The sequence below is a fragment of the Penicillium riverlandense genome, assembly GCF_028828495.1.
Source record: "Penicillium riverlandense strain IBT 135883 chromosome Unknown utg000008l_segment0_segment0, whole genome shotgun sequence".
NCBI lineage: Eukaryota > Fungi > Ascomycota > Eurotiomycetes > Eurotiales > Aspergillaceae > Penicillium > Penicillium riverlandense.
This window is the reverse complement of record NW_026643199.1, coordinates 2,642,144-2,664,974: the sequence shown is the minus strand read 5'-3', so window position 1 is coordinate 2,664,974 and position 22,831 is coordinate 2,642,144. Positions and strand designations below refer to the sequence as shown.

General features: G+C 50.1%; 7 protein-coding genes across 7 annotated transcripts; 6 read left to right on the top strand and 1 right to left on the bottom strand.

The window, feature by feature from the left end:
- Positions 1 to 86: 86 nt before the first annotated feature.
- On the top strand, positions 87 to 1,931 carry N7474_010066 (putative MFS multidrug transporter; the record flags this gene model as incomplete). Its single annotated transcript, XM_057201476.1, has 5 exons — positions 87 to 260; positions 318 to 720; positions 775 to 808; positions 863 to 1,536; positions 1,588 to 1,931. The coding sequence occupies 5 exons, from the start codon at positions 87 to 89 to the stop codon at positions 1,929 to 1,931; spliced, it is 1,629 nt and encodes a 542-aa protein (XP_057049463.1).
- A 1,296-nt stretch (positions 1,932 to 3,227) lies between these two features.
- On the top strand, positions 3,228 to 3,650 carry N7474_010065 (tyrosinase family protein; the record flags this gene model as incomplete). The annotated part of the gene is made up of 1 exon (XM_057201475.1): positions 3,228 to 3,650. One exon carries the CDS (start codon positions 3,228 to 3,230, stop codon positions 3,648 to 3,650), a length of 423 nt encoding a protein of 140 aa, XP_057049462.1.
- Positions 3,651 to 4,291: 641 nt separating this feature from the next.
- On the top strand, positions 4,292 to 7,615 carry N7474_010064 (EF hand domain protein; the record flags this gene model as incomplete). Its single annotated transcript, XM_057201474.1, has 1 exon — positions 4,292 to 7,615. One exon carries the CDS (start codon positions 4,292 to 4,294, stop codon positions 7,613 to 7,615), a length of 3,324 nt encoding a protein of 1,107 aa, XP_057049461.1.
- Positions 7,616 to 8,864: 1,249 nt separating this feature from the next.
- N7474_010063 (putative quinol monooxygenase) lies at positions 8,865 to 9,750 on the bottom strand (the record flags this gene model as incomplete). Its single annotated transcript, XM_057201473.1, has 2 exons — positions 8,865 to 9,517; positions 9,570 to 9,750. 2 exons carry the CDS (start codon positions 9,748 to 9,750, stop codon positions 8,865 to 8,867), a joined length of 834 nt encoding a protein of 277 aa, XP_057049460.1.
- Positions 9,751 to 13,964: 4,214 nt separating this feature from the next.
- On the top strand, positions 13,965 to 17,434 carry N7474_010062 (uncharacterized protein; the record flags this gene model as incomplete). The annotated part of the gene is made up of 4 exons (XM_057201472.1): positions 13,965 to 14,063; positions 14,116 to 14,641; positions 15,461 to 16,391; positions 17,140 to 17,434. The coding sequence occupies 4 exons, from the start codon at positions 13,965 to 13,967 to the stop codon at positions 17,432 to 17,434; spliced, it is 1,851 nt and encodes a 616-aa protein (XP_057049459.1).
- Positions 17,435 to 17,516: 82 nt separating this feature from the next.
- Positions 17,517 to 19,565, top strand: N7474_010061 (uncharacterized protein; the record flags this gene model as incomplete). Its single annotated transcript, XM_057201471.1, has 1 exon — positions 17,517 to 19,565. One exon carries the CDS (start codon positions 17,517 to 17,519, stop codon positions 19,563 to 19,565), a length of 2,049 nt encoding a protein of 682 aa, XP_057049458.1.
- A 69-nt stretch (positions 19,566 to 19,634) lies between these two features.
- On the top strand, positions 19,635 to 20,621 carry N7474_010060 (uncharacterized protein; the record flags this gene model as incomplete). The annotated part of the gene is made up of 1 exon (XM_057201470.1): positions 19,635 to 20,621. One exon carries the CDS (start codon positions 19,635 to 19,637, stop codon positions 20,619 to 20,621), a length of 987 nt encoding a protein of 328 aa, XP_057049457.1.
- Between the last annotated feature and the right edge of the window lie 2,210 nt (positions 20,622 to 22,831).

Below are 22,831 nucleotides of genomic sequence, written 5' to 3'. Positions count from 1 at the left end.
TGACGGTTTCCACGCCGAAGCGGGTTTTGAGATCTGTGAGGATCTCCTGGGCTGCTGGGGACAATTCGGGGCAAGATACAAGGAAAATGTCTCCAGACCGAGAACCCAACGAGACATGCCCGCTGCTGGGCGCGCAAGGGGATGCCCACCCTCCCTCCACGGGGGCCATTCCCTCTCAGAGTGACGAAGAGCAGGCAAAGGAGCCGTTTCCCGATGCGCGGAAGCAGCTCAAATATATTGTCCCTGCAATTTCCCTGGGAGTATGAAATATCCCCTTTCAACCTTTAAATCAACATGACTAACTTTACATACTCTAGATTTTTCTCTCCGCCGCGGACCAGACCATCATCATGGCCAGCTATGGTCAAATCGGCAGTGATCTCAAAGCCCTGAACTTGACGAGCTGGATTGCAACTTCTTACTTTCTGACTCTCACCTCGTTTCAGCCTCTATATGGCAAGTTGTCCGATATCTTCGGCCGCAAGCAATGTCTACTGTTCGCGTATGCCATCTTTGGAATGGGGAATCTGTTCTGCGGGCTGGCTCGCAATATTAATGAGTTGATTGCTGCGCGGGTCTTCCAAGGCATTGGTGGCGGTGGTATGACTACCGTGGTCAGTATCCTGATGAGTGATATTGTCCCGCTGCGGGATCGGGGCGTGTGGCAGGGTATTATCAATATTATCTATGCCACTGGCTCGGGCACGGGTGCGCCGTTAGGTATGGCCATCCAATCGTTTTTTATCCGGACCAATACTGATTGACGCCTCCTAGGTGGAATTCTGGCTGATTATATTGGCTGGCGCTGGTGTGTATTACCTGTTTTTCTACCTGAAGTTATTCTCTGACACACTCTCTGCAGGGCATTCCTAGCACAATTCCCTCTGTGCATTATTGCCTTTATCGCCGTATCCTTCATGTTGAAGCTCCCGCCCCGTGACAACGCCCACTGGAAGATCAAGCTCCGACGCATCGACTTCCTCGGCGCCGTCGTCCTCGTCGGTGCCGTATTCGGTTTCCTGCTGGGTCTTGACCGAGGCAGCAACGTTTCGTGGAAGATGCCCATCACAATCATCTCGCTGAGCGTCTCAGTTGTGCTATTCGTGCTCTTCCTCCTGGTCGAGATCTACCTTGCGGCGGAGCCCTTTGCGCCGGGACACATCATCTTCGATCGGACCTTCTTTGCTTGCTACTGCTGCAATTTCTTCAGCTTTGGAGGCTGGCTGGCTGCGCTGTTCTATATCCCGTTGTATTTCCAGGCGGTCGATGGCGTATCGGCCACTATCGCGGGTCTGCGTCTGCTTCCTAGTATCCTGGCCGGAGTGACTGGTTCTTTGTTTGCGGGTGTGGTTATGAAATGGTCTGGGAAGTATTACTGGCTGACTGTTGCCGCATACACTTCTCTGACCACGGGGTGTTTCTGTGTCTATCTTTTCTCGGGCGCTGCCCTGGAAAGCACGGTTATGATGATTATGGGAATGGTCATGGCAGCGTTTGGCAACGGCATCGGAGTTACGTCGACCTTGATCGGCCTGAGTAAGTTCTTGACATTCCCCGCACTATGAGACGTCCTGACCAACCCACCAGTCTCAAACGCTACATTCGAAGACCAAGCCGTGGTGACAGCCTGCTCATATCTCTTCCGCTCCCTGGGCTCGGTCATCGGCCTGTCCCTATCATCGACAGTAGTCCAACAACTCCTCCGCTCTCGACTACGCTCCGAACTACACAGCAGCAAAGACATTGACCAGATTGTCGATGGCGTCCGCGAGAGTCTTGATTTTATCAAGAAACTCGACCCCGAAATCGCCCGGATCGTGCGCAGCTGCTACGGCTGGTCCACGAACAAAGGCTTCGCCTTTATGGTGGTGGTGGTGTTTTTCGCGCTGTTTAGCAGCTTCTTCATTCGAGAGAGTAAACTCAGTCGCTGAGAGGACTGAATGGAAAAGTACATGGTGTCAAGGAGATGAGTGAAGGGTTGGCATTTCCTTTTCGTACGCACGCCGTATGTACATAACTTTTTGCATTTGCATATGGTGGGAATTAGATGGGTATATAGTTTAGCGTCTGGATGTGGTGCTGCATCTCACTGTGTGATTTGAATGCACCTGATGGAGGAAGTAAGCATAGCATTTTGATAAAATTGTCGATGGTAATGATCTAGAATTTGAGAACATAGCTGCTTTAGTTTTTTGTCGTACTATAGAAGCCGTAGAATTTGTTTTGTCCTAACAGCTTTCGATCTTAATTAGAGTCAGAGGATATACCTGTTACTCTCCCAGCCTCTCCCCTCTATAGGTTAAAAGTATATACTGCACAGAATTTTGGAAATACTAGCCCCATTGGCTAAACTGCATACTCCGTGTGGGCTCATTTCCCAGGACCCTGAGCTAGACATCCTGCGTTGGCTTTGGCCTTGGTGTTGGCTCAGGGCAATTACAATGTCCCAGTCGTTTATTATTAGACGCCTTGCGCGGTGTCCCGTCTTTCTCATTCTCATGGTCGTGTCCCTCAGTAACTGCTCCTTCCTCTAGCCGTCACCATGGTTGCCATTGCGCTTCTCTCTCTGGGTATTCTTGCATCTCAGATCCCTGGTGTGCCAGCATCTGCCTACAGACGCAATGCCAACCACCGTCCTCCACACTCCCCGGCAACACCCATGGCTGCGTCCACGGAGACAGCAGCCGCAGCAGTTCAGCTAGATCATCTGTCACAGATTGCTCTTCAAACGCAATTGGGAACTTCGAAGGAAAGGCGATAACCCCACATGGCTGCAATGCCCTAAATCTGCGAGTCCGGCGTGACTGGAGGGACTTTTCTTACCGGGATAAGAGGGAGTATATCGATTCCGTGCTCTGTTTACAAAAGCTCCCAGCGCGGACTTCCTCAAAGCTGGCTCCGGGGGCGAAGACTCGCTTCGATGACTTCGTGGTAACTCACATCAATCAGACTATGGAAATCCATTACACTGTATGTGTTTTTCCGATAGCTTTTTTTCTGTCCGATGCTGATTTGCAGTGGGGCACATTCTTGGCCTGGCACCGATATTTTGTCTATGGATTTGAAACCGCGCTGCGCGATTAATGTGGTTATACTGGCGACTATCCGTACTGGGATTGGGGTGCTGATACCGAAGACATGTCCAAGTCGCCCGTCTCCGATGGAAGTGAGACATCCATGTCTGGCAACGGCGTCCACGTCCGCGACGAGAAAGCTATCCAACTAAAATGAGTAACTTCACTCCCATATTTTTGCCAGCTGGCGCAGGGGGAGGATGCGTCCATAATGGACCATTCAAGGACTATACAGTCAACCTGGGCCCGGCCTCTCTGGAGCTATGCGGTGAAAACGTGAGCAAAGTAGCTCACCCGATGGACTACAACCCACGCTGTTTCAAACGCGACCTGACCACAGAGATCCTGCAGCGGTACGCCAACTACACATCCATCGTATCACTGATCGTAAATAACAACCACATCCGGGACTTCGAAATGACCATGCAAGGCGTGCCGGGCAGTGGGACTATCGGCGTCCATGGCGGCGGCCACTATGCGATGGGCGGGGATCCTGGCCGCGACGTCTTCACGAGTCCTGGTGACCCTGCCTTCTGGCTTCATCACGGCATGATCGACCGCGTGTGGTGGATCTGACAGAACCTGGACTTGGAGACGCGCCAGAATGCTATCGCGGGTACTGGCACGTTTTTGAACCAGCCGCCTTCGGCGAATACCACCCTTGACACTATAGTTGACCTGGGTTGGGCGAACCTGGGACCTATTGCTATGAAGGATCCTATGAGTACCACTGATGGACCTTTCTGCTACGTGTATAGGTGAGCGATATTGTGAGGGTGAATATGTTAGAACTTTGTGAGGGATGGTAACGTATATAATCAAAATAGGTAATCCATGAGGTACATATAGCTTTTCTAATAGAGTAAGGAGCAGCGTAGCAGTGGAGGTCTGATATATCTGAGTGGCAGTGTCTGCGCCAGAAAAAGCCATGTTTATGTTGATAATTTCGATAATTTAATTCATCATCTGCCATAATCACTTCTATGAGACTAACATTAGCTAATGTTGTAGTTGTCAACTATGTACATGCCTAACCCCGTGATGTCCGAGCTCCAAACCCTTCCCAACACCGTCATCCACTTGGCACCTACACCTTCACTCACTCGGATCACGAGGACTTGCTTTCTGCTGCCCTCTGTTTCTCCAAGACAATTCATCAACAATGATCTCTCCTCAACTCCCCTGACAGTTTTCTTGCAGCTTCCAGCTCGACCGCTATGCCCACACCGCATTCGGGGCCGGTCTCGTTGACACGATACCGGCCCATCCTCTACCTCTTCACCGGCGTCGCAGCGGCCTATGCAGTTGTCTACATCCATAACAATGTCATTTTGCCACGCCGTTCCCAACCCTCGCTGCGACGTCGAAACGCTGTGCGCCGCCACCGGCGAAGCGATGCCGAAGAACTTGCGCTGCTCGAGACCCCGTCCTACCGTGCCATCGCCCACCTCGAACAACTGGAGCGGCAGAATGGAGTGTACGGAACATTTCGTATCGAGACTGAAGACGGACGACGTGTGGAAAGTGGCCTCTTGCCTTCGCTGCTCGCTACACGCGACCAGCTGATGGAGGAGGTTGGTGTCCCTCCGGCTCACGCGGAGCGCATGCGCGAAATGATGGAAGATACTTTTCTGGAATCTTTTCTTGCTCTCGACTTCCCCTCCGCCCACACTCTTGCAGACAACAGCCCAGAAAGGGCTTACTTGACGGAGCAACTTCAACGACGAGGGATTTCCAGGGCGGGCATTGAGAGGGCGCTGATACGGTTCAATGGAGACGAAAACTACGGGGAGGAGCTGCGTCGTCGGAGGCAGAACGGCGAGCGAGTAACACTCTCTACCTCCACCTTCCCGGATGTGTCGGGACCGCCGCAGAACCCTGACGGTGCGGAAACGGTGGTTGATGATCAGAGTGTCTTCTCCTGGCGGGATGGGAACAATGACGCCTCTCCGACACGAGAGGGTCAGAATCTACTGAACCTGCTGTACCACATTGCCGAGGATCAGGCGCGGAGAGATGGCTATATTCACCGGGGCGTGACTTGCAACAGCTGCGGCGCCATGCCCATCCAGGGTATCCGATACCGATGTGCGAACTGCATCGACTATGACCTTTGTGAGACATGCGAGGCGATGCAAGTACATATCAAAACGCATCTGTTTTACAAGGTGCGGATTCCGGCTCCCTTCTTGGGCAACCCACGACAATCACAGCCTGTGTGGTATCCTGGGAAGCCCGCGATGCTCCCACGCAGCCTTCCACGGCCCCTTGCCAAGCGTCTCATGAAGGAGACGAGCTTCGAAAACACCGAGCTCGATGCCCTCTGGGACCAGTTCCGCTGCCTGGCCAACTACGAATGGGCAGATGATCCGAACAAGTTGTACATGGCCATCGACCGCAAAACATTTGACCGATGCTTTGTACCCAACACCTCCATTCGGCCGCCTCCTCCCAGCCTCATCTACGACCGCATGTTTGCGTTCTACGACACAAATAACGACAATCTCATCGGGTTTGAAGAGTTCCTCAAGGGACTGGCGAGTTTGAATAATAAAAGTAATGATGAAAGGCTACGGCGTGTCTTTCGTGGATACGATATCGATGGAGATGGTTACGTGGAGCGCAAGGACTTCCTTCGAGTTTTCAGGGCGTACTATGCTCTCAGCCGGGAGCTAACCCGGGATATGGTTGCCGGGATGGAGGATGACTTTTTGGAGGGTGGCGCTCGCGATGTCGTTCTTGGTAGCCAGCCTATCAGCTCTGCTTTTCCAGGCAACATTCCCTCGGGCGAGCCTTCACGGACTGGTGAGGGCAAACGGGCGAATCAGGATGGCGATATGGAAATCGTCGACAACGAAGGTATCTTGCGACAGGACGGTGACGACACTGGTGACCGACACTCAGTCGTTGGTGACGCTGCCGTGCGAGAACAGTTCGGACGAGTGCGTCCGATGTTCCCGTCAACAGTTCGACTTCCTCGTGCCGAGGTTGAGGCTTCCCTGGCGGAACTTGATCATGGTGATGACGATAACGATGATGCCAGCGAATCTTCTGACGAGTCCAGCTCCTCAGTTGCCAGCGCCAACTGGCCACCAGCCGAACACATCCACGAGGAAGACATTATCGACGCGCTGGGGACATATGTTCCTCCTCAAGAGATTACCGATCCCGTCGACAGAGCCCGTATCGCTACCTCGGTGTATCACAGAATGCGTGATGACGATCGTCGCCGAGTAGACGAGGCTCGACGATATGGTATTGACGAGCGCTGGAGACGCCGGGCATTCTATACGGACGAAGAAGACGGTGCAACCGTCCCCGAGGGATACCAACGGGACCCGGCCGTGGATGATTATCTCAGTGATGACGAGAAGCTCCATGTACCGCAGAATTTTGACTCGCACCCGCCTTCTCCTCGTTCGCGATCATCGTCTAAGGTGCGATTTGAAGACGACCTCACCGACGATTACGATGTACGCTCAAACCCGTCAACATCATCCCGGAGCATACCGGTCGGCGAACGATGGGGAGGTTTCGAGATACCGGAAGTCGAAAAGGATGTGGGCAAAGAGATTTTGTATCAGGTCACGCAACAGGGATTCAACGAGCTTCTCGACATCCTGTTTAAACCGAAAGAGGATCTGATTATGGAAGCGTATCGGACACGAGCTGATCGCAAGGCATGGGCTCGGGAGATTGAGCTTGTGGAGAAAGCCGATCCTCAAAAAGGCACTGCCAAAGAAGCGCAGGCAAGCAACGAGGGAGAACTGCGACCGGTCACCAGTGAAAGGTCTCTGGATGACCTCTTGCAGCGCTCTGGCTATGCCGTACTCAGTCCGGTGGCGGAGTCCGTCAGTATAGGGCCAGTGTTAGCCCCACCATCCCCAGGGGTTGTATCGCCCAGGGACACCGAGAACGACGACGTTCGGCCTTCTCATCTCGGTGATCCAGGGGATGATGCTGCCATCGGTCAAGACCGGCCGTTCGAAGGGGATTACGACGAGACTGAGTCAGATGCATCTGACCCAGAGTCCTCAGAAGATATCTCCCCAGTTGCGGACGAAGAAGAGCCGTACTATGATCCTACTTTACCCCAACACCGTCCAAACGCTGGATTAACTCGTCCTCGTCTTTCTTTCCGCGACGAGCCCTCTGTGATAGCCTCACCAGAACCCTCCGACCTCCCGCTGGAGCTCCGCCTCCAACCAAACGGCACAACCTCTCTCCCTGCACCGTCTTCTCCTGACTCTTCGTCCGCCGAAGCCGAAGCCACGGCACCCAAACCCCGTCCCTCGCCTATGCAGCCACTCCCACCGCCAACCTCGAAGACCGACCAAGTCACGGAACCTTCTGGCCTGCACAAACCGTCACCCAAGACCATTGCCCGATGGGCGTACCTGAACCAGGTCGAGCGCGAAGCCAAGGAGCGCGGCGGCAGCGGAGCAAAGCTTAACTTCGAGGAGTTTTCCCGCCGCATGGCTGCAGACCGCGGACGAAGGCTCGGGTTTGTGGCTACCTGGATTGAGATGGCTAGTTTTTAGATTCGGCGGAGAATCTTTGTACATTACTTTATAGGAAAAAGAAACCAAGGAGTTTATGGTTCAGGCGAAAAAAAAGTATAATCGTCTGTCACGGAGCTCATTTTTATCCCAACCACGTAAATCTCTCGTCTCATTTCAACATCAATCCTACCTAAAGTGGCCAACCCCATAGGTACTTTCTCTTTTCACTTCACTTCCACCTCTGCTATTCATATATTGTAAGATCTGTGGACTCTAGAATGAGGCGCTCTCTATTATCTGTGCTTTGTCTATGGCTATGCATGCTCACGAGAAGGGGTGGAAGTCTGTATGGGTCGTGGGTCGTCATACTCTGGGATGCCAGATTTTTCGATTATTGATATGATTCTAGCGGTTTCAAGATTGAGCACTACGCGAAGGGAGATGTCGCCAATGAGGATAACCCAACATGGAAAGAGCCACTAGGGCGCTATCTGTTTGGGGTCCTGAATTGCCGAAGGACTTCAATGATAATAGGGCCAGGTGATCGAAAATCGCTTTTTTTCATGCCATTCATTGAATAGGACATTTATCAAGTATCAGTTCGCGCCACAGGCTTAGGTGCAGTGCTATTATAATGCACCCGTAATCCATATATACGAAATTCTAATATCTAGGGCATTGGACTATATCATGTAAATTGGGTAATAGATAGACTCTAATTATTTATGAAGTCAGCAAGTGCTGACCTTACACTGCTTTTCAGGTTTTCAGACCCAGGTGGCGGCGGTGGCTGTTCACCCCGTTGTTCCGTATATTTCTTCTCATCAATGTCGCTGTCTTTCACCCCTCCCACCCTAAACGGCGTGATCAGTGGTGGTATAATAGTGTACGCCTCAACAATGCCTTTTTGTATCAAGCTGATCATAGCAAGATCTACTGGCGGTCCAAGACCCACGTAATCACCAAGTATCATCGATAATGCCCAGGCTGTTCTCAAGGGAGAAGTAGCCGGAAACGCGAATGCAAACAGTCAGACACTTTCCGCTCCCGAGAATTACACTTGGTTTGCTCTGGCTGCTTGGTACTTCTACAAGCAAAATGTGTTCTTTGATGCAGGGCAATTGCAGATTATGTCCTGATCCTAGAGTAGTCGACTCTATTACCGTCAATGTGTGGGCTAGGCCTTAATATCAAGATTTGGGAGTCAAACTAATGTAATTTGGGCTTTGGCTGTAAATTCAACCCCCATATACTTGAACATTAAAGAATGAAAAGATGCTGGCGGTAGTTACAGCTCAGTCAAAGACCACACCTTATCTACCTTCCTCACCATCTCAAAATCCACATACCAGTCCTTCCAACCTACTGCCCCGTTTGCCCCTAGCGTATCCTCCCACTCCTGCATGACAGGTACCGACTCCTGCCCCCGTAGAATGGGCGTAGTCTCCAAAAAGTTCTGCTTGGGCTCGCTACTTCTCCACGACATCACAATCAGTAAGACGCGACACTCCACTTTCGTAACTGGCGCTTCAGCCTCGGTGGAATTTCCGGCGACGGTTGACTCGCCAGGGAGCTGAGCACAAGGCCGAACCATCTCCCCTTCTATCCATCCCCGCCGAGGATCAGTATGGAACGCACTGATTTCGTCCCAAAGTTCCGACCTTCCGCCATGCATCGCGAAGGCAAACGGATACGCGGGGCCTCCATGCCTGAAGACAGCCTCCCGGGCCTCTTCAGAAAGATTAGGGAAGAAAACAGGTCTGAGCTGAGTGTGCGGGTGGAAAGTTGGACGAGAGAGCTGCTCGCGGGGGAAATTTGCCAGATATGTGATAATATTGCTAGCAGCTGTGTTGGCTGGATGAAGGGCTGCAATGGCCTCGTAGAATGTTTGGGCTGCGCCTGAGGCGGCAAAGGTATCGTAAGCAGAGCGAGATTCCCACACTAAATGGAAAAATTAACTTTAAACATGTATAGGACAGTTGCGTGGTATTACTGGAAAATAGCACTGTCAGCTCAGGGTCGGACTGGACACGTCCCCAGGCGCTCCGACGATGACCACTGGCCTGGCGGATCGGTTCGATGGCATCTGCTTGGGGGCTAGTAGCATCCCGGAGATCAAGATCGTGGGGTACCCGGAAATGGATCCAGGATGAAAGGACCCAGCTGAAAGGCATAGCGGCACGGTTTGTGATTTTCTTGTGCCCAGTTGAAGCAGCTATGGAGGGACTCAGCACTTAGTTGGCGAACTAGTGTAGCGTAGCATTCCTACGCCTCCAGGCTACTTATTATTATACACGCTGTATGTCCATCCGACAACGCTAAGGGCCAGGGTGTTGCAGGGGTACAAGTCAATCAGAGCTATGCTTGGCGCCCATCCTAAAGAAGAAGATGGAAGACAGGAGGTTAGAACAGCGAGGTAACAACTCTTATATACCTGGAGGTCGTGGTGGGCGGTGATTACGGGATGGCGTATCGGGACGGGTAAAACTAACCGGAAAAGGGAATTCACAGGTCCTCGTTTTACACAGCAAACTCCCATCCAGTCATTTGTCGCTCGGAAAGACTTCTGTATCACGTAGACTCAATAGTACGAGCTACCTCTAGCCCAGAGTATCCGGAGTCTCGTTGACAAGCTTGGTCTCGATCGACAGAACGGGACTTTCAACGTCTCGAGGCTAGCCGGGCAACAAGTAGAGGAAGAGATGATATCTTGTACGTCAAGTAGTGTGATTAAGACTAAGCTAATCGTTTTTTCTTGAGAGTTGTGCTCCAGTGTACCTGTATAGAGCCCTTGTTCCTGCCAGGATACCTTCGTGTAAAATGTTTCAATACCTCCGACCAAGTGAGGCTCTGTTCTTCCCTAAGCTCCACCAACAGATGATCTTCCTCCACAGACCATGGCTTTCCTTTTCTCGAAGAACTCTGTGCATCAACAGGTTCGGGAATGGAGTTCAGACGTTCATTATCGCATGTCATGACTGTATCCTTGTTTGAACTTGATGCGGATGTGGTATCAGTGCCTGTACATGTTGGAACACAGTGTTGTAAAGCACTTTCAAATAGCCAAGACAAGAATCGCAGTCGATCCTCGACTGACATTGCTGAGAACTGAGAACGAAGCATAGGAAAAGAAGGCTTTTTGCACCGGCTAGGTCCTTTGTTGGGAACACGACCGGAGCCATTCCCAGTAAGTCTCCTGGTATTCAATCGTTTCGCCACTCTACAGCGCTGTTGATTAAGCGTCACCGTGTCCTCAACATCATGCAGGCTTGACTGGGATGGCGCATCTCCACTAGGGGAACGAGGGCCCTGTGAAGGACAACTGTCTGCATGAGCAGGTAAACTTGTTGCATTGCTAGCAATATTTCCCGTTGCTTGTATCTGCTCAGCACCTGGACAAGTATCGGACAAGATCGCGGGATCCATTGTTTCAGTGTTTGGTAATTCTCGATTCCGGACAGGGCTCTTAGCGTCAGAAGCTCGAGGGTGCTGATCGGCAGTTCCTACTGGTTCTGAGTCGCCTAGTTCAAGACCGGGGGATGGGAAATCGAGTCGCGCGCCACTATCGAAGCAATCCTCCACCGGCCATCGGGCAGGAAGTGGATGCCGCTCGGGTTTGTAGGAGTAAACCCTCGGAACCGTTGTGACGGTGTCGTTCGGATTGGGGGATAGTGGGGTGATAGTAATGGAGACGGGACTTGGATAACGATAAATATTAAGAATTTGGCCGTAGCGATGCTTGTGATGAATCCCATGGTTTTGATGAGACACGGCTCTGTCATCCACGACTGGTTGGTGGAAACTGCGCTTTTTCGAGGCCAGAGATGGGCTAACCCAGAGTCCTCATAGGCACCTTGCAGGTTCACCAAGTTCTGGTCAGTCGGTTTTTGAGGTTGGTCATTGTGTTGTCGTTATATGTTGAGGGATTACCACAGCAAAGAGCCCTTGTCCCACCCCATGAGCACCAGTTATCTGTCACCAGCAAGAGCTTACCAGGTGGGCATGTCCCTGAGCACTTGCGACTGTTTGATGGCGGTGGGTCCTGGTCCCCTTTAATATAGCAGGTGCAGCTAGTCCAAGGGGAAGGGTCGGTGCAGCAAATACTTTCAGATTGGACTCTTTGTAATAAAAGTCGCAAGGTTGTGTCACCAGTATTGCTATGGGCAATAAGAAGAGGCATGTCAGATGGACATGAGTTGTCACGCGAGCAAAGTGACGCGGTTCCTTTCCATACTATTTTCGATGTTTCCTTAGTTTCATCATCAAGCAATGTGGGGGCGCTTCCATTTCTACACAAAAAACATGGCCGCCAAGATCCTCGTTGAGTCTATCTCGGAGGGCAGCGTCCTTGATTACTTGGTTCCCAGATGCGGTAAGACCGAAATGTACACGCATATCTCTGGGCGTCATCTTCACGATCTTGGTCCTGTCACAGAATCGGCAACTCTCTTCCTCGTCCCTTTCGCTGTCGTCTGAGGGAGCATCGCATTCCGTGGTGCTCTCGCTGATATGGCTGTAATTTGCTCTGGACAATATATCATTGAGTGAATCCGATCTCAGGTACTTCGGCGCCAATCTTGGCCATTTTTCTTTCAGTTATTCCAGATAATTCGGTATCTTTGACCCTTTCAAAGCATGCTCCGTCTCCAATTTCGATAAAGCTGTTAGCAGCGAGCTTGGAGGGTCGTTCAGAGAATCGGTCCGCTCGAAGGTACCGCCTTCTTTCGCCTTGCCAAAATCCCATTGCACCACACCAGGGAACTAGGGTGCTGGTGTCCTGACCACCACATCGCCAAGTCAAACCTTAGTCGGGATACCTCCACCAATGCCAACCATCAGGCCGAACTTGATGGACGAAAAAGTGGATATCATCCAGGCAGCAACGGTCGCTGCCTGATTTTGGCTGATCAGTCCTCTCGGTAGGCAAGTTATGACAACGTTGTGGCCGCTAATGGATCTCAAGAGTATACGTGTTGGGGTCATTCGGCGGCTTCTGGAGATCGGCATGTCTTTGATCCAGCATAGCGTAGCCGCGGTCTGCTCTTTCGGAAGAGCGCAGACCCATCCCGCGGCGTATTCCTTACCGGCTATGGGCTCGGCAGGTGTCTGCGCAGCCATTGCGGAAAGATTTGGCTGGGTCTTCAAGAGAACAAAAGCGGAATTGGGTGCAATAGCATCATTCCCCAGGTCCCAATTTTTCGACGTAACAAAAAGGTGTTGCTTTCTGTCGAATCCTGGTGGGGGATTGATCCGCCACTAATTACCCAAGTGGCAATGGTGGTGTATCATCAAGATCACAAGATAGAAGAAGTCTGACGTTCTGAGGATATTTTGGCTATCTCTTTAATAGTATAGAACGCATAATAAGCGAAATAAGCACATAATAACAAAAATGTGGAAATACAAAAGCAGTTTAGTGCTGACAAACTTTTTTTATGCATAGACCTACCATGCTGGCATTCGACACTTTCCCCCGCTGATCTTCCGGATCCACAATCCCTTAGATCCTCGAATAATCACCCCCAACCCCGGCATCTCCAGTCCTCCTCTACGGCATCTTCAGTGTGGGGAGTAGCGTGCCTTGATTTCCAGAGGTAAGCGGCTAGGGCCACCCCACCTGCCCGAAGCTGTATCATGATCGAGGAAGTAACCTTTCGCTAACGCTTCCAGTAATCCAGATTCTTTTTCGTGGGGTTTTCGATATATGTCGTTCTTCGTGCGACCTTTGATGTCTTCTAGGCCTCCTCCTATGCCTCCTTGGCCTCCTTCCGGATACGCGCCTTCGCGGCTGCTCCTAGCCACAGCCGGCGGCAATAACTGATCTCGTGGTGAGCATGACTCGCGTCGTGTACTGCTTGAGACACCCTCTCTCATCCACTTGTCTCGCCCTTCACTCGATCATCAACGCTGCTGGCATTTGCAATCTTGCAAATCCCCAATTTCAAACCCCCAATCTCCCCAAACTGTACCAAATCACCACGGCGGTGAGTTGACTACTGCGTTATGTTTGTTTACTGCTTGCCATCCCTAAGTAGAGATGGCAAGCACACTTACGGGCGTACTACGACCTCGTAGGCCCCCGGGTCAAACCATCAAAGATGATTGACCAAAATTAGTGACCGGTTAACTTTGCTTTATGCTATTTTCTACTCTTTTGTTTTTTGATTGATACCTTCCAAATTTGCAAGTTCCGTGCGCTTGAGTCAACACGATGTGGTCGTTCCTGCCGATTATACGCAGGAGAAAGAAAGAGCGACTTCTCCGCGAGCCAACTCAAAGGCCTTTTCCACCATCATCATCCTCTCTTCAAGATTCCTACCCAGAGACTTTCCCTTTCACCCAGGGATCCTTTTGACTTTTCACTTGAAAAACTCAGTTTCATGACCTCATGCCTAAGAACAAACGTAACGTGACCTCTGGAAGAGGTGAACGGAAGCCGCTGCGTCGGGCCGGAAATCCCAGGGCCGGAAAACCCGAGGGCCCTCAGGTCAGTACGTATCATCTTTACGTATGACTTAACTAACACATCCCTGGCATAGCAGCAGCACCCGCAAGACATTCAATTCGTTGTCTCGGGCATCCTGACCAACGAAAATACGATTGAAGATCAGAGAGCCAAGATCACCGATGAAGCAAACCAAGCCACACAGCACACCGTTCAGAATCATCTGATCATGGCCAATGAACATGGCAAACTTCTTTTCGAGTCGCTGGTACAGCTGAAGGAAGAAGTCAGCGAGCTTCACGAAGAAGCCAGCCGGCTTCGCGAAGAAGTCAGCCGGCTTCGCGAAGAGCTAAACGACGTCAAAACAACACTCAGTGAAGTCCGAGAATCATTGGTGAATGTCAGAGAGCGAAACTACCTCACGTTTTTACGTGATCATGTTACCGGGTTCTCCAAAACAAACAAAGATCGTATCCAGACCTTGAATTCGTCAACGGTTCATGGTGGTGACGCTCTGCTAGATGCTTTTATGTTCCTGTCACGACGAGAGGACTCTCCAGAAGAGAGACGCCTCTTCCGACGGATCTATGGCCTAGATGCTGAAAAGCTCCAAGAACTTCGTGAGTTCTGTCCACTAAACCCAAGGGAACTATAGCTGACAGGACTCATAAACTAGGGTCCGCTGCACATCCGTCTATTCTCCGTGTGTTGAACACTGTTGGCTACGCCCATCTTTCGGGTAGAATCGCCCTCAGGGAGGAAAAGCTGGAGACAACATTCGACAGGATCGTGGAGCTGATGGAAAGTGGTGAGTCCGAGGAGGCAGAGAGGCTTGCGAGCGCACTCTCTTCGAGCGACTTCGCCTACCAATTCAATGAGTAGGAACCTGGATGACATGGCCTCGATTCTCTAGCTTCTTGCGTGTTTCACTGCTTGTATTATCAGCTTCTTGGGTCCACAGCAGCCATTTTTAGCTCCTTGTGTGTTGTATTATCAGCTTCCTGGGTCCACAACAACCATTTTTAGCTTCTTGTGTGTTGTATTATCAGCTTCTTGGGTCCACAACAACCATTTTTAGCTCCTTGTGTGTCTCTGTAAAATCAACATATCCGTATTCGTAGGAGAACTTTACACCTTTCTTATCCCTCAAGTCTGTCTCGGTCCATTCTAGATGGAGACCAATCTCAGCAAGCGCTCTTAAATAGCGTCTATGGGTTGACGCCCACCCACCCTCCTCTCTCTGTCTCCTCCACCCTCCTTCGCTCTCTCGCCTCTCACATCCTGCAACTTAACTCGAACGCTCGCCAACGCAACTCCGTGATCTAGGACCTGTAACTTGTCTTTCGTTCGATGATTTGCCTTTTGTAAACCACTCTACTTATCACTCTTTGTCGCTTCGGTTCTTCAACTCTTGGCTTCATATCGACACTTGTACCAAGGCATCATCGGCAATGAGAGAGCTGAATACCGCGCCAAAGAAGCTGCTGAAGCTGATATCCAGCCACCACACCCTAGCAACCCTGACAACCACAACCGTTATATCCAACTAGCGTCTGCGGCGAAACGTCGTATCCGGCAGGACGCCATGACCGCATGTGACCGCGCGTGGGAGAAAGAGAGGGCAGGCAGGGCGACGAAGAAGCTACTCGAGGCGCCAACGAGGAAAGTCCTCAAATTCTGGGATGGTCAGCGGCGTGCATCATCCTCTATTATGTTGCAAATCCGCACTGGCATCATCGGTCTCAATCAATATCTCTCGAAAGACCAGGAAACCTCCACACCGCTCGTGATCCCTTCCACCCGCGCTCTTCTATCCGATAATATCTCGCACTTCGTCCTTACTCCAAATAATGCAACTGCGGTTATGAACGTGGCGTCTACTCAGGATCGTCATGAGGCTCTCCTACGATCGCGGACCTCCGCACGGACTTTTTGGAGAAAGCTTTGTGGCTTGATCAGTTCGGAACGAGAACCGGCGCAGGCGTCCACGGGAGACAGCCCCAGGAGCACCAAGACCGACATGAAAGCTACCGTTATAGAGGGCTACCTAGAAAAGATAACATCGATGCCTCCCTCGCCAGAGATCTTGGAACGATCGATGCAACTATTCAGTTCTCTGCGTCTATGGAGAAGCTTGACAACTGCTACAGAGATTGGAAACGCCAAGCTGATGAGAGGTCGAGTGCGTTCCTGGATCGCACAGCTGCTCGATTTGTGGCTGCACCCGTTTGTTTCCTACACCTATCTTATTCTTCTTCTCTACACCTCCTCCCACCTCTTCCTACAACCTCTCTTCCCTTCTTCACTCATTCTGGTGGGGAGAGGACAGCTTCACTTAGCCACTTGGGTCATGCAGAGCCTATCAACCGTGTGTGTGAGTGGTCCCCAGAGAGAAAGCCCAATACAGCACTGACCACTAGATACAGGAGACTTGGGTGCGTTTCGATGCACTTGATAATTTTCTAGGCCTCGCATGCGATCTGTCTTCTTGTGTCTTGATAGTCAGCACAGGAAGATAGTCTTCACTCATAGACTATCACCCCACGGGCGTACTACGACCTCGTAGGCCCCCGGGTTAAGTCATCCATGATGATTTGACCAAAATAAGTTACCGGTAGTCTTTGTTTTACTCAATTTGATGGCTTCATGTGATGGCTGCTTTGTTGCCTAAATCACTTTATTCGCTACTCGCCAACCTATTCCCTCTCCCTCTCCTTCTTCTATCATCTCTCTCTCTCTCTCTCCCCACCTTCTATTCTACTTCACCACTCATCCATCTCCACCATCCATCTCCACCATCCATCTCCACCACTCATTCATCTTCTACCCCCTCTCTCTTTCTTCTATCTCACCTTCTCACCTTCCACCTCGCATCTCGTTTTCACCGCTCCACCCCGTCTTCCACCGACCTGTGCAAAATTCAGACTCAGGAATTCTTTCACTCGGTGAGTCAAAATGCCTTGACATCCATGCCTGGACATCCATGCCTTGGTATCCGCTCTAACCTCGAGTCAGAAGTCATCATGGAGGAGTATGGTGAAGACTTCGTCGGGTATTCTGCCGAAACAAAACCAGACAACATGCAGAAGAATCCATGGCTTCAGTCTCTGAGATCCAGGAAGCTGATAGACTACATCGTCGGCCAGGCTCGCCTTGTAGGCCTGAGTGATGAATTAATTGGTACTTTCCGCATCGACAAGATGAACCCGGGAATTACATGGACCTTGACATTCTTCCACGATTTCGAGAACCCATTCATCGAACTTGAAGCCCAGATTCGAACTGCCGAAGAAGATGGTCACTTCAACAGTCAATGGCCTTCTCAAGAAGCATCTTTCAAAATCTTCCGTGAAAATATCAAAGGCTTCGAGGTTAAGAAAGTGATTATGGACAACAGCAGTGACAAGGTATAGTCAAAGGCATCTTTTCTTTCTATTATTAGCACTAATCTTTATGATATAGGCTCCTGGTCCTCTTCGTTCTATTCGTGACCGAATGACCGATCCGAATGACCAAAATCTACTTATCGCCCCGGCTAGTCTCGTCGAGAATCAACCTGATACACAAGAATACATCCTGAATGGCGAGATGTGGTGTTTGTTAATTAAGCTCGTCAAACAGAGCGAGGTGTCACGTCAAGGTGCCGGCCTTTTTCGCGAACGTGACTACCGTGGACTGACGAACACGATGAACAACATTCGAGATCACTTGCATGAAACCGAGGCCATCTGTATGTTTGTCCGTACCAACATACTTGAGAGTCGCCTCAGGCAAATCATCGCTGGTCTCCAAACCCAAGTGAATCATCCTTATGGTCCGTTCTTCGGTGATCATCCAACAAAGCCATTTCTCCAAATTGGTCAACTCAATCTCAGCCCGCCGCAGGTCACATCCCAGGCGACTCTGTCATTCCACGATATTGATGAGTATATCGTCAAGACTGGTTACGGAACGGTTATTGAAAATGATCTGGAGCAGCAATCCACTGGTGTTGGAGAGGCCATCCAGTGCGACTTGGTTACAGTACTTCCTCCTGGAGTCTCTACCGACAGCTCTCCAAATGAACTATTGGGCTTTCTGACTATACCAGAAGGATACTCCATTCCTCAACCTGGTGAAAAATTCTCTCTCTTGTTCTCGAAATTCAACGCCGCAACTCCTCAGGCTTCATGGGATGTCCAAGAGCAAACCTCCACTCTACACGATTCGCCTAAGCGCAAGACCACGGAAGACTGGGGAGAGGCCACTACCACGGACAACGCCCCTGATCCAAATGTCAACCCTGTGGAGACTGTGAAGCATGCTGATCTCCACGGAGAGCCTACCGTCACCGAGGAACAGTACCAGACTCAATCTCCTCTTGAATTCGATAACGTGCCCCAGGAAGCTAATGAATGCTCATGGGAACATAGCTGGCGATGTACAGTGTTGACACCCGCTCCATTGGAACCTGACAGCACGGTGACGATCTGTATGCGCCGTGGTTTTAACAAGGAGACTAACCAGCCATGTATCTCTGAAGATGGTCATGAACCTCGTCCAATTACCCTGAAGACCAACGATCCGAAGCTCGACTTACACGATGTCTTGTCTAAAGAGCAAACCCACGAATGTCGGATCAACAGAATCAACAGCCAGAAGCCATACAGACAGCAGATCGCGGCTTGTTTTGGGTTGGTCAAGTATGCAGGTTCTATTCACCAGACCTTGCTCGCAAACAATACCATGAACTTGCCAGAAGTGGACGTCTACCAATCGATCGCTCCTGAAAACTTGGTCCAATACGCAAATCGGGTCAAAAAGGATGGATCCATGAACAAAGAACAGCTTTCGGTCTTCGAGAAGTTCCAGAAGCTACGGGGTCGGATCGGGGTTGTTCAAGGGCCACCTGGAACAGGCAAGACGTACACACTGGCAAGATGTGTGTTGTCTTTCCTTCTCTATCCCAAGAAGGATGTGAACCCAGATGAAACTCCTGAGGTGTTTGATCGCACTAAGATCCCTGATGCAAAGCGCACTCACCCTGCTCGGCATCAAGTTCTTCTGGTTGCTCCGACTAACGCCGCCGCCGACCACCTTGCCCAGTCACTGAATGATATCATCGAGAAGCACTCAGATGAATTTAGCAGTGGAAAGCCCAAAGTCGTCCGGGTTTATCCTATTAATGCAGAGAAGGATTCATACTATAGACCCGATGCAGCTCTCCCTTTCATCGATGAAGCGACCGTGACCAATGCAGATGTCGAGCAAGATCTGCAGACTGAGATGGTCTACAAGTTGTTCATGGATTACTACGCCGAGAACAAGCCTAGTCGTGAAGTAACCAGAAGCTCAGCTTCGCGCATCACTTTGCACGAGTTGAGTCTTGGCCATCAGATCATTGAGTTTGCTAAGAATGACGCGCGGTGGGACCCTTGGCTTGTGCAGCGCGATCAATTGGCGAAGGGAGACCTCGATAGTCAGCAGAAGCCAGACTATTTAGCCTATGGCAAATACATGCTGCAGCAAGTGCTTGTGGACTCAGACATCGTTGTCTGTACCTAATTCTCGGCTGGTCAGAACATTATCCGCGAAGTGATCAGTCCCGACGCCATTTTCATTGACGAAGCCGCTATGACGAAGGAAACCGACCTTTGGCCCCTGTACACTTTCTACAGATCTGTTCCACTGTTGCTCTTCGGTGATCATCATCAATTGCAGTCGATCATTAAGAGTAACCCGGAAACAAATCAATTCTACAGGCAATTGCAACTGTCGCCGTTTGCTCGCTTCGTGTATGCTGGCTTGCTCGTGGAGCTTCTTCGTGAACAGCACCGCATGGCTCCTGACATTTCTGATATCGTGAATCGGATCTTCTACGCCAATCAACTTCGTGATGCAATAGAAGTGACTCTCCCGCACAACCAAATGGCTCAGAAAATCCTGGAGTGGAACAAAACTGACCGCATCTCCTGTAACTCGAACGCCATCTTTGTGGATGTCCGTGATGCAAGTCCCGGGAAGATTGGGTATTCCATCTTTAACAACACGTTTGCGGAACAGGGTATCTCCCTCTGTCGAGCATTGCTTCGCGGAAGTATCCTCAACCCGAAAGACATTGTGATCCTTACCCCATATGAAGCTCAATACCGCCTTTATCAGCGGCTGCTGGTCCAGGCTCACTTGCAATCTCCACAGCTTGGTTTCAATCAAGTCGATGTGCGCAAAGTGGATTCTTTCCAGGGCCAGGAAAGTTCAGTCGTGATCCTCGATGTTACGTTCACTGAGAAGCTCGGATTCATGTCCGTTCCGAACAGATGGAATGTGGCGCTCAGCCGAGCTCGCAAAGCATTATATGTGCTCTGCGACCGTTCGGGCATCGGTAAAAAGGGCAGTCGTGTTTACTGTGTCTCTGAGCTAATCAAAATCGTCAATAACAAGCAGCTGTGGGTCAAATCCCAGCAGCGGCTAATGACCAAGGGGAAGCGCGGCGCTGAACTCGCAGAGGAACAAAGGGCATGGAAAAAAAAGTCGAAATCGAGGCAATGGAAACCGCCTTTGAACCGACAAGCGCCTTTGGAAAGATTCCTATTCGGTTCATCCAGGATACATCTTGATTAGGGCGAGGTCTCTGAATTTGTGCGCTGAGGGAAGGATATGGAGGAAGAGGGGGTGGAAAAACAAATATGTAAAAAAAAAAAAGTAAAAACTAACCAACACAAAAGCCAAAAAAAAATTAAAAACCACACAACCTCCAAAGTAATTACTAGCCAAAATAGAGAGCCGTCCAGAATCGCCTGCCAGCAGTTCTGTTAAATCTCCGAAAAACTGATGAGTCGTGAGCTCAAAAGTTATCAATCGGATTGGATCCGATCAGATAACAACGGGAACGGCTTTCCCCCTAGGTGGGAGAAATTATTTCCTCTAATATCGTCCCCCGCAGAGTTTGGGTGGATCCATAGGGTTGTATTATAGAGTCGGAAGATTCCACACCGCCTAAACAAGGCCGTAAGATCAGTACAAGACACAAGAAGATGAATATGCATCAGAATTGGATTCTTGGCTGGCAAATCAGATTGATGCGTGCATGTAACGGATGATGTTAAAAATAGATGGAGTGGGTGGGTAGCTTCTTGGCTCAACCGACCGAGACGGTGGGTGCTATCTCCAGACTTGCGCGGCCTGGCCGGCAGACGCTTCGCACAGTCACGGCGGCACTCGCCGCAGGTGGGCTTCGCATGGTCTCATTTGCGCTTCAATCGGAAGCAGCGGGCACAGGCTATATCTCGTGGTTTGAATGGATGCGACATAAGGATGTTGGGAGGCGAAGGAGAAGAGCGGAGTGCGGGGGAAAGCGGAGACTGCCAGTCGGGCTTTTGATACGGAGTATGGTTGCCGTTGATAAGAATTAGCAGATGGAGTGGGACAAAGTAAAGATAGTCAATCATGATGCGAACTTTTAGAGAGACATTGTCAGATTTGAATTAGGGAAAATAATTTTTTAACTTAACAGAACCTTAACGAAGCGCAAGAAAGGCCTAGGGGCGAATTATATTTTAGGATTAACTCGACGAAACTTCTATAGGGTGATTAGGAAAAAAGGGCGACAAAAACATACAACAGTTAGGATTCGCACGTGGTCACCCACCATACTACTAACTAACCGGCGTGTGGCTTAGATGCGGCCAGTAGTCGGGTGCCTGCCGCCTGGGTGAGAAATAGGTGAGAGCCGCTTTAGCATCGCGCGACCGGGGGTGAGAAGGGTGAGTGCGATATAGATGGGATGAGCAGCTGGGTGAGATCGTGTGAGAATCACCCTCCATCGTGCGACCACCGCACTGACGCCCTCTGCTGAACTTAGGTATCCCCTCGTCCGTCCGCGCCAGTTAAACTAGCGTGCTTTTTTAGCGCATACAACTAGTGTAGTAATGGCGCGTTCTTATTAGTTAAACGCGTCAAATCCTAGTAATCAGGCGTATTGGTGTAATTATTAAATTATGTAATATAGTTGCCCTAACTAACTAGAACTATGAAATTCATCCCAACAGCGACTTTTTAGACAGAGAACCACATTACCACACTGTAAGCAGCCAGATTTTGATCGTGGCGCTTGTAGACCCTTTATTTCACCTTTCTTTCTCTTATACTGACACCATATACAGGCTTGTAGCCTATTTAGTTGAACTCGCTAGTGGTTAGGTGTTATAGGACCTGCGTACGAAGTCCTGATATTGTTATACTCAGCTGAAGCTTTGTGACCGCCTTTCGTTCTGCCATATTTACCCACATATCTTGTTTCCCCTTTTTCCCCTTCTTTCTTTCTTTCCTTAATGAATCCTTCTTGTGCATAGGACATACCATCAATTGACATAATTTGGTCTGATCCCTAACAGGGCAACTCAGCAATGATTTCATCAAGCTTGCGTTTAGTGCCTAATAATAGAATTAATAGAAGATATTAATAGAATTCTAGGCTAAAGCACTAGGGTAAATACCTTTTGCCATGATTTAGTAGACCAAGTTTGATAGTTAGTTTGATAGAAGTAGGGAAGTTGGATTAATAGAAGTAGGGAGAGAAATTGCTATTAACGCGTTTAAAAAACGACGCGTTGATGACTTAGTAGATAGTGGAGCCTAACTATCCAATAAGAGCTCATATATTTTAGTATTACCTACTAATGGTTAGAATAATACACTAACTGAAACCACGCTAATTTAACTGGCGTGGACGGACGAGGGGATAACATTATTGGTTCACCTCGATGTTCATAAAACCACAGTCTCTTGGCGTCTGCAAATACGGTCAGATTTCAGGCCTGGATTGGCCTAAT